Source organism: Olea europaea, chromosome 11, assembly GCF_002742605.1.
Source record: "Olea europaea var. sylvestris chromosome 11, O_europaea_v1, whole genome shotgun sequence".
Lineage (NCBI taxonomy): Eukaryota > Viridiplantae > Streptophyta > Magnoliopsida > Lamiales > Oleaceae > Olea > Olea europaea.
This window is the reverse complement of record NC_036247.1, coordinates 10,933,996-10,949,649: the sequence shown is the minus strand read 5'-3', so window position 1 is coordinate 10,949,649 and position 15,654 is coordinate 10,933,996. Positions and strand designations below refer to the sequence as shown.

Genomic DNA, 15,654 nt, shown 5'->3' with positions numbered 1-15,654 from the left:
TGTCTTATAGTTCTTTTTAATTTTTTTTGACCTCAATTATTATATTCTATTATGTTTTTGAAATTTAAATCAAGCAAACATAAATAAAAGGAATTCTCGATGAGTAGCAATGATTAATGTTTTCATGGTCGAGCAAAGTCCAATTCATCACTCACCTATTAAAATGACGTGATTTTCAAATATGGGATGAAATGAAATTCATTTAAAAAGTTGAAATTCAATATTAACAATTTGTTGTCATGTGTTATTGTTCGCGAAATTATTTGTTCCGATTTAAAATCCACCGCAAGTGTATGGTTCGTTAATTAGTAGTAAAATGGACTATGAATCCAAGTATCGATTCCATAAGGATTGAATTAGTTCGAATTATCCTATTATGACCTTAACCGAAACACTAAAATCAAATTTGAGGTTTTGTACTTTAACTAACAAGATGTAACATTTGATGCAAGTATGAATGAAGAATTATACTAAATGCAAAATAACTTGGATGCAATTTACTAGAATTTATGGATTTAATGTATATACTAACGCACTAGGATCACGAATCCCCAAGTAATACCCGTTCAATTGTCAATTATGCAACTTTGACACACAGTTCTACAAAAGATGAATCAATATTCCTATTTTAATTTAGTAATCTCTCTCGAGCAATGCCAAACATATCTCAATATATGATTCGACTATATTTCTATGACAAAAACTAACATACCGAAATGTATTATAAATTCACGAATATCCAATAATTCACATAAGGTATAGAGGTATATTTCTATCCTCTTTCGGACCCTATGAAGATTTATACTATGTCAAACCTATTTTTCTTCTTTCGAATGCATAAAACAGGTCACCACAATCATATAATTACGTACACAATAATCATATGAAAATAAAAACGTAATAAATCAATCAAATCCGGAACTTGTATTCAAATACGTTAAAAATCCAAATTAGCAATTAAACGTGGTATTACAAGATTTATCGATCTCCTAACAATGATAAATCTAGCCTAACATGCTAAAAAGAAGAAAACATAAAAATATTTGAAGAAACGACATCACCCGAATCAATTTTAAATCTGATCTTCACTTGGCGCGATATTGTTCTATCCTTCGATTCTCTTTCAAAATCTCTCAAAAACATGTAAAAAACGGCGTCCCCTACGTACTGGTCGAGTTTTTGTATTTATAGGACCCTAAAAATATTGTTTCCATAAGAGTTTCGGAGGAAAAAGGAAACTAAATTTTCCCTCGAGAATTGCTCTATGCGATCGCATAGAGGATAGTACTATGCGGTCGCGTAGTACTATCAATTATGGTAGATGTGCGTTTTGGTCCTTCCACTTGCATTATTTACTTCTTGGTATCTTCTCTTAATTCTTTTCATTTCATCATTCCACAATATCGTCAATTGGTAATTGGCTTAATCGATTTCTCGATTTGTTCATCGGATCAATTTTTGGATATTTGCACTTTGGTCTCTAAACTTTCACTTTGCATCATTTTAGTCCTTTTTCCCGTCTTTTCTCCTGAATTTCACAATGTTCATCGTTGTTCCCTACAATTCACAAATGTACTAGATTAAGTCACAATTCAATCATTTTGCTCGTTATTAAGTCATGTTTGTGACCTAAATAAGTGTGCAAAAACACCCTTATTAGTTATTATCATGATTCCGAAAGTAATCATAAAATCTTTATTTTTTAAAAATAATCAAGGATGTGATACATGTATTTAAAAGAAATTTAAGAGTTACTTTTTTGAAAAGCATATATTTCTTATTGGTTTTAGAAAATTGTGAACACAGCAAAACATCTTCACATAGAGAGCAATTTTGTTTATTTCTTTTTTTTTTTTTTAAAGAATTACCTATAAAAAGTCAAATGTTGTGTTAACTTTAATAAGCAAAAGTTATCTTGACCTGTTTGGATTAATGACCTTATTTTGGGAAGATTTTTTCAAAAATTATTTTCAACTGCGCATTCTATGAGTTACATAATTTTTTTCATACATTCTAGAAAGATTTTTTTTTTTCACTGTTAAAAATCTCTCTAAGAAGGTGCAACATATAGTTTCTTTTACTTTTATGCAAAATAATGTTTCTTATTAGAAAGTAACTTTTTTATCTTATTGTTATATCAGTTATTAATTTATTTTTAACTTTAACAAGTAAAAATTAATTTATTTATCTCACTTACTTTTTAAGAGAATTTTTTAGGCTTAGCCAAACAGGCTCCTAATTTGCATTTTTCTACATTTTTAAAATTTGTATTCTATAAATTATTGTATTTTTAATAAGTTAAGTTGTTTATTATTGTATCATTATCAACAGATAAAATTAAATAAAATTTTATAGTAGCTGCTCTGCTGCTGGGCAGCTGGTGGTGCTGCTGACTGTTTGCACATTTCGCTTTCTCTCTTCACAATCCACCCATCACGTGACCCATTATTACAACCCTTCAGCTTTTTTCATTTTCTTTATCATTTTTCCTTCTTGATCTTCATTTCCCCTGATCTACTTAAGATTTCAACCTGTATGTACAGCATTTTTGCGTAGAATTCAGTTAAATGGTGAGCTGCGCAACTTTAGCGAGGTGGGTCGAGGCTTTTTGGTTAATTGTTGAGGGGTTATTCTTTAAGTGTAATTGAGTTGTTTTAACTCTTTGGTGAAGGTTAGTTTTGAATGTAATTAGGTTTTTGCTTTGGTTTGAGTAATAAAAGGTAGGCATTTTGAGATTGCAGTGGGTGAATTATGGTTTTTGTTGCTTCACATTTACTCGGTTTTTATTTGGAGACTGGATCTTGAGTAAATTGGGCATTAAGGCGTGATTTGATTTGTCTTTTGAGAACTTGAAGTGGAATCTCCTAATAATGATAAATCTAGCCTAACATACTAAAAAGAAGAAAACATAAAAATATTTGAAAAAACAACATCACCCGAATCAATTTTAAATCCGATCTTCACTTGGCGTGATGTTATTCTTTCCTTCTTTTTTCTTCAAAATCTCTCAAAAACATGTAAAAAACGGCGTCCCCTACGTACTTGTCGAGTTTTTGTATTTATAGGACCCTAAAAATATTGTTTCCACAAGAGTTTCGGAGGAAAAAAGAAACTAAATTTTCCCTCGAGAATTGCTCTATGCAACCGCATAGAGTAAAAATATTTAGCCATTTAAACTTCAGTATGCCTCTATTTAAAATCCCTCTAAGAAGGTGCAACATATTGTTTCTTTTACTTTTATTTAAAATAATGTTTCTTATTAGAAAGTAACTTTTTTATCTTATTGTTATATCATTTATTAATTTATTTTTAACTTTAACAAGTAAAAATTAATTTATTTATCTCACTTACTTTTTAAGAGAATTTTTTAGGCTTAGCCAAACAGGCTCCTAATTTGCATTTTTCTACATTTTTAAAATTTGTATTCTATAAATTATTGTATTTTTAATAAGTTAAGTTGTTTATTATTGTATCATTATCAACAGATAAAATTAAATAAAATTTTATAGTAGCTGCTCTGCTGCTGGGCAGCTGGTGGTGCTGCTGACTGTTTGCACATTTCGCTTTCTCTCTTCACAATCCACCCATCACGTGACCCATTATTACAACCCTTCAGCTTTTTTCATTTTCTTTATCATTTTTCCTTCTTGATCTTCATTTCCCCTGATCTACTTAAGATTTCAACCTGTATGTACAGCATTTTTGCGTAGAATTCAGTTAAATGGTGAGCTGCGCAACTTTAGCGAGGTGGGTCGAGGCTTTTTGGTTAATTGTTGAGGGGTTATTCTTTAAGTGTAATTGAGTTGTTTTAACTCTTTGGTGAAGGTTAGTTTTGAATGTAATTAGGTTTTTGCTTTGGTTTGAGTAATAAAAGGTAGGCATTTTGAGATTGCAGTGGGTGAATTATGGTTTTTGTTGCTTCACATTTACTCGGTTTTTATTTGGAGACTGGATCTTGAGTAAATTGGGCATTAAGGCGTGATTTGATTTGTCTTTTGAGAACTTGAAGTGGAACTGGATAAATTTGAGCTTGCCCTCTACTATGGCATGCTTGCAGCTGTTTCAAATGATGATTTTTTACTTGTGTACAGTGCAAATGTGAGGTGGAATTTTGTTTTCTCGAGTAGTAGAATATAGAATCAGGTTCATTTTCGTGGAATTTTGTGGAAAGTTTAGCAGTATTGCGATTTTTGTGTGATCTTCATGATGTGCGGTGTGAAGTTCGCATTTTCGGAGGATTTTGATTGAGATTATATTGTGTGCGTTAAACCACGGGTTGGAGATGCATCCATCGCCAGCAATGAGAATATCTCCTAGGAAGGAGCTGAGGGTAGAGAATCACAAGAGAGGACGAAGTCTTGAGAGTGTGATTCTCTATCGGGAGAAGGATGATGATCTCGCGTTGTTTAATGAGGTTCAGAACAAAGAAAGAGAGAATTTCTTGCTTCCGTCAAATGACTTTGATGACATCTGTAATTTCTCACACTATAATCTGCTTTTATATTTGGTTTATAGAATTTGCATTTAATGAAGCGTGTACAACGTATATCTTCAGATTTCTTGATTTCGTATTGTTGACAATTGTTGCTTTTTATCATTTATGGCATCTCACAGGGACGAAATTAAGGGACTTTTCGGATTATAAGCTCGGAATCTCCATTCCAACTCGGAGAGAGAGTAGTGACCTGCTCAATGCAGAAGGAGATAAAAATGATTATGACTGGTTAGTTGCTTTCTGTTGTCTTTTCTTTATCATATTCGGTTTGAAAATAATATGTAATTTGGAACTGCGATTATTTCTGGAAACAAATAAAGAGATACTTATTAGACGTCCTTTTTGAGAAATATTGGGCTTTTCATATAAGTTCATCTATGCCATTCTGTTTGACCAATTATTCAGTGCATAAAGAAATAAATTTTGATACTAGAAGGGATCTCCTGTGTTGATTTACACAGTCGATGGTTTACTGCTGTTATACTATATAATGGCCTTCTTACATTTTACTTGTTTCTTACTGTTATGTAATGCATTACTAAAGGTTAAAAACTCCTCCCGACACTCCACTTTTTCCTTCTCTGGACGATGAGACACCACCAATTAATCTTGCACGGAGAGGCAGGCCTGGGAGTCAACCTCTTTCAATCTTAAGATCATCCACGGTAAGATTGTGAGAACACAATAATTCTAAATGCACAGAGGATCTCCAATATAACTTATCTAATCCTTATTCCTGTTTGTTCACACACATATTGAAAATTTGTTCAAATTCAGATGGAGAAGAGTTATAGAAATAGCAGAAGTAGTGCACGTCCCCATCGCCTTAGCCAATCTCCACGGGCTGATGATAATATTTTGCAATCAAGGGGCAGGTCATTGTCAGCACCACATGCAAGTCCACCTCCTACTTTGAGGCATATTACTTCATCAAGGAGGCCATCTCCCCCGCCAAGTAAACCATCAACTCCTTCTCTGAGGTCTTGTACCCCATCTCCTAGGAGAATGAGCACTGGTTCTGCTGCCCCATCTAGGGTGAGAGGCACCTTACCCGTCAAGACAAGCAAAGCGTACTCTGCTTCACCTAAAATAAGCACATGGCAATGTAACATTCCTGACTTTTCTTCTGAGGCACCTCCTAATCTTCGTACCTCGTTGGCTGATAGACCAGCATCGTATGTCAGAGGATCCTCACCAGCATCCAGAAAGGGCTACAGATCTGGAAGACAATCAATGTCTCCAACTGCTTCTAGAAGTGTCAGTTCATCACACAGTCATGACCGAGATCCATTTAGTTCCCACAGCAAAGGTTCAGTTGCATCATCTGGTGACGATGATCTAGACTCCCCACAATCCATTTCCATGAGCAGCTTGGACCGCCCAACTCCAAAGAGCATTGGTGCTTTCCCAAATAATAGAGCCCTGGGTTTTTCTAAAAAACCATCTAGAATTTTGTCCTCAAGCTCTGCTCCGAAGAGATCCTTTGACTTGGCACTTCAGCAAATGGTATCTACTTTTCTTGTTTCAGTAATAATGACGAGTTTCCTGATAGCTATTATTTATTGTCTTGTCACCCTAGTTGTCTATTGTTCACTCTCTCTTGGTTAGTTTTTCAATTGCTGCTAATTGTTACTTGATCCACCACCTAAGAATTTGGCAATTTAGTGGATTGTAATTGAGTTGTGTGTGCATGTCCATGTCTAGGTTTTCAGTTGTGTGGTCATGCGCTCACGTACATATTCTGCTGACATGCATGGCAAATGAGGAAATGACAGAAATGAAACATGCTGGTCCTATCCTTGGCCATTAATAATTTGTCCATTATGTACTTCATCAAATTTTTACAACTTCAGGGATAGTTTGTATGTATGTAAGTAAATTGTACCTGTATGTATATCTATGTATAATATATCTACGTACACACACATTTTCCTTTCCTTTTACTTGCTCTCCAATTTTACTTCTAGTATGCTGAATTGGACTTTGATTGGGCTATTAGGAGACACCATTTACATGATTTCAGTGCAATGGAGATGTTAAGGTAAGAAAAATTTGTGTTACAATATAAAGAGGCAGAATAAGAAATGAGGATAAATAAGAGTTGTTCAAGGTCAGCCATCGAGGATAAATTGAGTGGTAACAGATTGAGATGGTTTGGACAGATTTCACAAATGCTGCTATATGTAGTGGTTAGGAAAAGCGAGAAAACTAGTGTTAGTGATTAGGGAAGAAGTCGACCTAAAATTACATAAGGTAACCAAAAAGGATATGAATAGTTTTTTGGTTTAAGTTTGGAGATGGGTTTTTATCGAGCAAAGTTGAAGAAGAGACACAATGTAGTGGGCCCAACATAAGTCTTGGGATAAAATTAGTAGAGTTGAGTTAGAATTTATTACTTGTCAAAGCTTGATCACATTTATTTATTATTATTATTTTTTTTTTAATGAGTATGAGTGTCTGGGTCAACTTACGCGCACCTCGACTAATCCCACGGGGCCCTGAAGTTTATAGTCAGGTACTCACCTTAGTGACCCTGAGAGAACTCGAACTGGTGACTATTGGGGAGCAAACCCAATGCCTGATTATTGAGCTACCTCTCAAGGTTAAAGCTTGATCACTTTCTAAACTTAGTAAATACAATCAGTCGATCTTACTGGTTTTTCATCTATTTAAGTAATTTGATTCATTAACGAACTGAACTAATGTGGGAAGCATTGTGGTGTTGCAGTTTGTTGGGTCTCTGGAACTATTTTGTAGTATCTTGTCAATCATTTCTACTTTTGAATTTAACAATACATTAAAGGGTGCATGTTGAATAAAACCTACTATGCTTCTAGGCTGAGATGCTCGAACTCTTCATTTCGGCCGGAGTACCCGTGTCGACACGACACGACACAGGTACCGGTACGGAATACGGGTCCGATTCCTCCAATTTCAATCGGACCCGGCAAGAAATCTTAAGAAAAATTGAAAATTTACCTTATTGGATGGAGATGGAAGGTATGTGTGAAGAAATAGCAGGTTAGCGCCGCGCCGCCGGTGATCTTTGGTCCAAAATCTGCTGGTTATCTTCCGGTGGAACCCTAGAATTGTTAAGGAGAAGAAGGAAGATGGAAGACGGGGAGACGGAGACAGGAATGAAAGAAGAGACTTGGGTTTAATTGGAGTTGGGTCATTTTGATTGGGGCTAATAATATGGAAGTGGGTTGGGTTAATAATATGGATGTGGGTGGATTTAATTGGAGGTTGGACCATTTTTATTGGGCTAATAATATTGATATTGGATATAGATGGATTTAATTGGAGTTTGAGAAATGGATATGAGTGGGCTAATAATGTAATTATTTTTATACCAATCATATTCTAGTTTAATAAAATATTCAAACAATAAAATTAATCATTTAAAAAAAAAAAAAATTCAATTCATCATTTTTAATTAAAAAAATACGACAATATAAAAAAAAATTCTAAAAAACAAAATTGAAGTTTGAAAAACGTACCCACGTACCCGTGTCCTAAATTTGGACTCTTTTTAGCCATGTCCCCGTATCCCACATTTTAGAAAATAAAAGATCCGACGCTTTGATACATACCCGTACCCGATACCCGTACCCGAGTCCGAGCATCTTAGCTTCTAGGTTGAAGATTCACACCCTTTTAAATTCATCGAATGTCTATGTTCTTGGATACTTAATTCTTTCTAGCAGGTTATGAGGATTGATTGTTTGTACACTTGACTCAAATTTATCGAACATTCATACATGAGTTACCATCGGCAATTTCTTTTTTTCCAAAGAAAGCCATTTTGCTCATGTCTCCATCACTATTATGGTATCATATTTTTATCTCAAGTTCCATTACGTGCTTTCTGATATGTCTAAACGAAAGGAATCAGTGCAACTAATAGTGATTATGTATGCTTGACAAATTATGTGGAACTAGAATTCTTGTTTGCCCACATGTGCTCTAGTTCTAATTATAATTTTCTAGGCTAATTAAGTTACCATGTGAAGGCAATTGGGGAATAAATATTATTATAGCAGATTAAATGTCAGTGTATTTGTGAGACACTTCCTACTGACACATAAAATGTGATGTGACGGCGGCTGGTTCTTTGAGAGCTTGACTTATGACCACACTTTTTTATCAGTGGTTTTTGGCAGAACTATTCATATGGACATTTTTTTCTGTTTCTTGTACAGGATCGTCGGAAAGGTCCTCTGAATATGTTTAGGCCTTTATTGTCCAATGTCCCCACTTCAACACTCTATGCTGGCAAAGCAAGTACAGCTCATCATTCGGTTACTTCCAGAACTTCTTCAATTACAACTAGCAATAATACCAGTTCTGATCAGGTAACAACAGGCGTACATGATACCAAAGGAAGTGAGCAAAACCTGCAGGACACGACGAGGGAATGTGTAGAGGGACACTATTCTGAAGCGCAAGACAAAATATTTGAATTGGATCGTTCTGATGCTTTAAATGAAGATGTTGAGCTTAACACCCGTGATAAATCACCTAACAATCAGGATGATAAATTTGATGGCCACTCTGTAGTAGTTGTCACTGAAAGTTGCAGCCATATTGACACTGCTACAGGTACTGCTGCAGCTTCTATAGTTCCGGAGACAAGAGGTGATTGTTCAGACGCCGTCAGCCTTGAAGATACTATGGTTTGCTCTAAATGCGGTCACACATTCCATTCTGCTGAATTAGTAATGGAGGGGGACCTGCAACTTTGTCTGCGGTGCAGAAATTTGGAAGTAACCTCAACTAGAACTACTACACTGGTATCAATGGCAGTTAGTGAGAATACTTCAGGAGATTTTGTGCAGATTCTAGAGCATGGGCCAGCTGAAGCTTTAGACTGCTCCACTGCAAACTCAGAATCTTGGCAAGTCACTAGTACTGGTAAAGCAGGGACCAAACAACTCCATCGTTCATATAGCGAGCCAACCCATAATTTGAATTTCTCCCCTTCATGCTCTGTTTCACCACTAATGGTGGGTGAAGCTGAGCTAACTATCACCAACCAACAAGTGACTGATCAATCTATTGATGACAACTCTGCCTATCAGCATGTTGGGGGCTATTCAAGTTCAAATGTTGATGTTTCAGAAGGTGCAGGTACAGCTTTGTTACTGAAGAGATCTAGTAGAAGCCAAGGACATGTTCAAAGTAGGAGTAGGAGTTTCACAACAAGTAACATCAGTTATGACGATTTCTCCTGTATCGGGGACAGTATAAACAGCACGAGAAGCTCCATTGGGCATGGCAGTGCGTCAATGACATCTTCTGTTGACTTCGGGTCTTTGAGGCAAATAGAGACCCGTGTGCAACGGCAAGTAAATTACAGTTGTCTGGTGCTTCAAGTCATGGTTTTCAAGTCCTAAGTGTGGCAACAAGCTCTCAAGATGATAGTTTTGAAATAATTGCTTCCAATGTCGAAAATGATGCCAGGGAGGCTGCATGCACACATCTTCGACAACAATCATTGACTTCAGAATGTACAGAAGCAGGCAATACATGCACCGATAATGAAAGTAATAACAATTTTAGAACTGCCTTGGAAATTTCTGGCAATGCAATGAACATTCATATAGCAGATACTTCAGTGGTGTCAGTTTTAAATATTGAAGAGCGAGCATCACACGAGAGTGGTGACTACTTGACAAACAATTCCAGTAACTCCATGACTACAGAAGCATCGTCTACACTTCCCCAGAATTGTACTCTAGGGGAAGATGCCACACCAAATTCATGTGATAGGGTGGATGTTGAAGAGGTGCCTAACCCAAGTTCTTTGGATGCTATATCCGAAGTAGGAGTTGAAAATGGCGATATCTTTTCTCCTGATTCACAATCTGACACTGATTCCACCAATTCAAAGAGTGGCATGAATGATTCAATGCAGCCTTCTGTATCAAAAGGACCCAATGATGATACAATAGCATCTGTTGAAGAACCTGACAACTCAGATCCTGGACAGAGCGCCCTCGGTATGTATATCTTGCATTTATGACAGCTATAAATGCTTATATTTTCTCCTTCCCGCTTCTTACTCCTAAGAATTTTACTCTCTAGCCGGATACAAATACTACTTGTTTTGAGCATATAACTAATTCCAGTTTACTCATCATATTCTGGATTAGATCCTTTGTACAAAATCATTTTGTAATGGCTAAGGTTAACCTGGCTTCTACCATTTTCGATCAGTGATTTTAGCTGTTCACAATAAGTGCTTTTATAGTTCCCAAGAAGATTACCAATGGAATTACCTAATGCAGCAATGCCCTCCCAACCGTAAGAAGCTAGCCTTGTAGATACCAGATTGTTTCTGTTTCATGTTGTCTTCTCAAAAAATTTTTCTCTAAAAATTCTCTTAAAATTTGGTGCTATATCTGATTCTCATGGGCTCCGCGTTTTCTATATGTACTTTGCATGGCATGCATACCTTTTGGTGTATATTTGGTTGGAGTAGAAATTAGGAAGTACATTGCACTCGTAATGTTGTTTGGTTGGAGCGGATTAATAGTAACTTATTTCAATTAAAATATATAGACTAGAGAAAAAGAATATGTTGGAAACAAAGGAGTTTGGAGAAGAGACGAAAGGAATAACAAAAACAATTAAAGCAATAAGATGAAGAAATCAGAAAGTTGTCAAGAACAAATTCGAAGGCTCGAATGCGAGATCGTTGTCCTCAAATGATATTTGTCCCTCTTGGGATTGAATGAGATGCTTAAAGGTTTTGGTAAATGGTTTGTAGGATTATATGAAGCCTTGTAAAGGATTTAATACTAAAGCACAAGTGCAATCCTCTAAAACTTTATGAACACTAGGAAGATATTGGATATGAATGGAAATCAATAGTTTGATTCAATGTGAAATGATATGTGGATCTCAAGATGTTTTTAAATGTTTCTAATGTATTTGTATTGATCATTCATCACCTATTTATAGGCATCAATCAATATACCACGAAATAGTGCCAAAACATGATGAAAAGTGGCAACTTTTAATCCAAAACGGTCACCAAGTTTCAAGTTGAAAAACCAACCAATTTTTAACACTATGCGTACATATAGTATAAATCTTGCGTACGCATAGTAGAAGCAAATTTGATTATGTTCTGGCCAACGCACATCTCGTGTACGCACAAAACGCATAGGCAAAAAATCAAAATTTTTATTTTTCATATTCTTTTGATTCTACTAATTCCACAATTGAGTCCAACAATTAACCCATTGTCATTCCATTGATTTTGAACAAATATTCAATAGAATATCTTAGTAAATTACCCTGTACCTTCTTCAAATCGGAATACTGGCAAGAAACCCACTTATGCATCCCTGCATGATTCAAACATAGTGTTAGCTAAAATGTTTGCAAATTTTTTTCTGGAATACGTGTAAAATTGAACATATTATTAATTTTTCTCAAAGAATAGCTACATTTTGTTTTATTAATTCCTTCGATGTTAACTTTTGTACTCTCTCGATCTATGTATGACACATGCACAGTCAACAAGTATGAATTAAATGCACGTAGAAGCATACATAAAATCTCATATGGTCGAGAATGAAATATATTTACTTCTCTTTCTATCCTGGTGTCTGCTAATGATTGTGGAATAAGTGATTTTCCTCAAATAGGAATATTGAAAAGTTTTCTTTGGCAATGATTTAATGAATCCTCAATTTTATTTGTTTTTTGGCGTATATATATATATATCTTCATTTTTGCATCAGTAGCGATTCACATGCATATCTTTTTCTTTCCTTCTTTTTTTTATATTTCAATTTGCAAATATTGTTATTTATTGATCAGTGATCAAGTGCAAAAAACCAATAATTTTTCTTAGTGCAAATGTTTCTTCTTCTTCTTCTTCTTCCTCCGTTATTATTATTATTGCTTTTTTAGGAAAACTACAATTGTCGACACTTGGTTGTCCTCTTAATAATGGAATACTTTTATGTGGGAATGTTGAAGTAGTTATAAACAGATTAAATTATAAATAAAATAGAAATGAATGGTGGATGAATAGTACTTTTGGATCCCTCGCAATGTGTGGTTTAAGTGTTTATAAACAGTTCATAAACATGAGCCAAAGATAGGCTTATTGAATATTTCAGTTTAGAAATTTCACACGAGTGTTTTTCTTCTCATTATCTTACTCCTCGGTGGATGACTTTCTTCTCATTATTCGTTTTTGCTCCTGAAACTTCTTTATCTGGCAGATGAATCAACTGTTGTAACGGAGGACAGGGGACGACTAAAAACTAGAAGCCTAACTCTGGAAGAAGCAACAGATACAATACTCTTCTGCAGCTCTATTGTTCACAATCTGGCATACGAGGCTGCAAATATAGCGATAGAGAAAGAAAACTCAACGATGGAAGGCTTGCGACCTACAGGCATGTTAGTTGGCAAATCCAATCCTGATAGAAGAGATGTGCGCACAAGAGCCATGGGAAAACGTACTCCTAAGTCCCAAAAAGCTCGACAAAAGAGGCCGGAAACGGATACAAAACTGCCTCACACCAATGCTGAAAAAGATGAAAAATCAGATGTATCTGCTGCACGTATTGTTGGGGCTCCTAATAACGCCAACAGCGTAAAGCCTCTGAAGCTTGAGTCGAAGTGCAATTGCACTATTATGTAGTGGAAACATTTTCATCTTTAAGTGCCAATAACGTTTTGTTGGTTCCATTTGTTTTGTACCACTGTTAATTACGTAATTTTGTACAGTTATAATTCTTATTAGGCTGATAAAGGCCATTGGAGGTTTACTGACCTTTCCACTAGCCATTCTTAATAGAATTGGTGTTTGTTCCTATTTCTTGATTAGAGAGCAAGTGAAATTTTTTGTTCTTGTTCGACTCTGCATTCAAACAATTATTCTTGTTGGATGTCATCTCCTAGGAACTATGTTTAGCTATATGCTGCATGTATTTTGTAAATTTTCTTCTTTTCTTTTTATGCAATAACATATTCATTGCTCTCGAGAGACGCGATACTCATATAAATGGTACATTGAGAATGTAGGCGCACGATACTAAACAAAAACACGTTTTTAGTTCAGCAAAAAAGTGAATTTGATCTGAAATTCAAAAGATAAACTAATTTTAAAGCCCCTGTTTGGGCTCCATTAAAAATTAATTTTGAATAAAAATGTGTTTCGCGCGGGTAGTCGCTAATAATTAAAAAGGGATCAGACGATTGTGTAAGGGACAAACCTCTTGAGACAAAATCCAAAAAAGGGGTGTTTTATTGGCAATGACTTTACAATTGGAACTTAAACAGAAATGCCTCTAAGGGGCGCAAGCACACGAGTACTGAAAAGAAATGTTTCAAGTCTAAACTAAGAAATTGAAATTACATATTCTCTGTTTGAGAGTGTTTGATTCGTGGTCCTTTGCTCTATGCCTTTTCTTCTTTTTATATTCCTTTGACGCTCTCTTTGTGATCAACTGCTTAGAAACCGCTTAATTGATTTATAACTGCCCACTTTCTTCATGGCGGCCAACTTATCATGGAACTGCTGTCTCTAACTGCTGCCATTACTCTTTGTCATTCAACCGTCCTCAACTGAACATCCTTGAATCATGGAACGTGATAAGATTACCCAATAACTGTTTCGATAATTGCACTTTTGGATAACCATAACATCTCATGTTTGCTAAGATCTTGGGCGATTCGAAAGTTTGGGCGAGAACATGGTCATAACTTTGGGCGACTGCAAGGCATTTCATTCGCTCAGATCCTGAGCGTCTTGTAAATTTGGGCGATGGTGTTACCGCGTTCGTGGGCTTCTACTGCATTCACTAATAACCCTATTTGGGCCTTTATTCTGAATTGCCCAGTTGGGCTTCATTCTTTGGGCTATTTGAATTGGGCTGCACTTTTAATATTTTTCAACAATTACTCCCCAATATGGCATAATTAATACTAATTATTAATTTTTGCCATATTCACTTTGTGTTTTCCAACAATATTTGAAATTCCCAAGAATTTCAATCATTATTTTCTTCCATAGCTTGAAAAGGTGCGACGTTGCAAACCCTTATAACCCCCAAATGCACGCCATTTCATCGCACTAAATCACGCCTCATTGCTTCGCGCTTATCTCTCGCAATATTACTGTTCATCTTCTTGCTTCTCTGCTACGTTTCTCGAGCAAATTTCAACAAAACTTTATTTCATTCATAATGGCTGCTTCACAATCCCAACCTAGTGACTCTTTCAGTTTCGAAGACTTCCAAAAACTCCTCACTCGGCCATATATAACTCCGAACTTCCTCGCACCAGCCAATGCCGAACTCAATGAGTTCTATCTAGGTCCTTCATTCAACAACGCCGAGGCCGTCGAACAAGTGGCGGTGGGCCAGCTGTTCCCTTGTACCAAGGCTCTCCATTTCTAAACTCTTTGCCGCTGAGGCCGCTTCGCAAAAGAGGCATTCGTACTTGGCCTAAATCTGATATCGTTTTTCGTAGATGGCATGCTCGCCTTGTAGACCATGGTCCTATCAAGGCAATTTTTGATAGTGCTAGGATTTCTGATTTGTTAGAAATCTCTTTTCAACCCCCTATTTTTGATTTAGCGCTTTTCTCTATTGCATTAAGTTTTTGGTTCTCTGAGTATAATACTTTTGTTTTCCCTCTTGGTCCCATGTCCATTACTTTAAGGGATGTTGGGGCTTTAGTAAATTTGCCACCTTTGGGTGATACCATTTTTCTTGGTATTTTGATTTCTGGTGTCGCCCCAAAATTTGACAAAAAACTCACCGAGTCCTATTCAAACCTGCAAAGCTGTTATAATCACTCAAGCGCTGAGCCTTCCTATGCTGAGCGTGAGGCCTTTATTCAGATTTGGCTTTGTAAATATGTTCTGTGTGTGCCAAGCATGAAGCCTTCTATGAGCTATTTATCTATAGCGCACGAATTAGCGCGTGGTAGACCCTTGAATTTGTGTTCTTTCTTTTTGGCTGCCCTCTATAGAGGCATGGCTTCTTTCCAATTCCAATTGAAGAATGGTGCATCTCCCGTTGGCAGTGGGCCTCTATGGTTCACTCAAATGTGGTTGAGAGCCTATTTTCCCTCACTTGGTGCTCTATCCTTTTCCCTTCCTTCCGCTAGCTGCTATGGGCTAGCCA

The 15,654-nt window shown here is 36.1% G+C and overlaps 1 protein-coding gene across 1 annotated transcript in view; it reads left to right on the top strand.

The window, feature by feature from the left end:
• The first annotated feature begins 3,501 nt into the window (after nucleotides 1-3,501).
• LOC111404452 (cell wall protein RBR3-like) overlaps nucleotides 3,502-15,654 on the top strand; it is a 36,384-nt gene continuing 24,231 nt past the window's right edge. Inside the window, exons 1-5 of the mRNA XM_023033258.1 lie at nucleotides 3,502-4,472; nucleotides 4,615-4,723; nucleotides 5,040-5,160; nucleotides 5,273-6,001; nucleotides 8,698-9,854. Coding sequence (XP_022889026.1) covers nucleotides 4,283-4,472; nucleotides 4,615-4,723; nucleotides 5,040-5,160; nucleotides 5,273-6,001; nucleotides 8,698-9,854 — 2,306 coding nt within the window. The 5' untranslated portion in view covers nucleotides 3,502-4,282. The remainder of the gene's footprint in view (nucleotides 4,473-4,614; nucleotides 4,724-5,039; nucleotides 5,161-5,272; nucleotides 6,002-8,697; nucleotides 9,855-15,654) is intronic.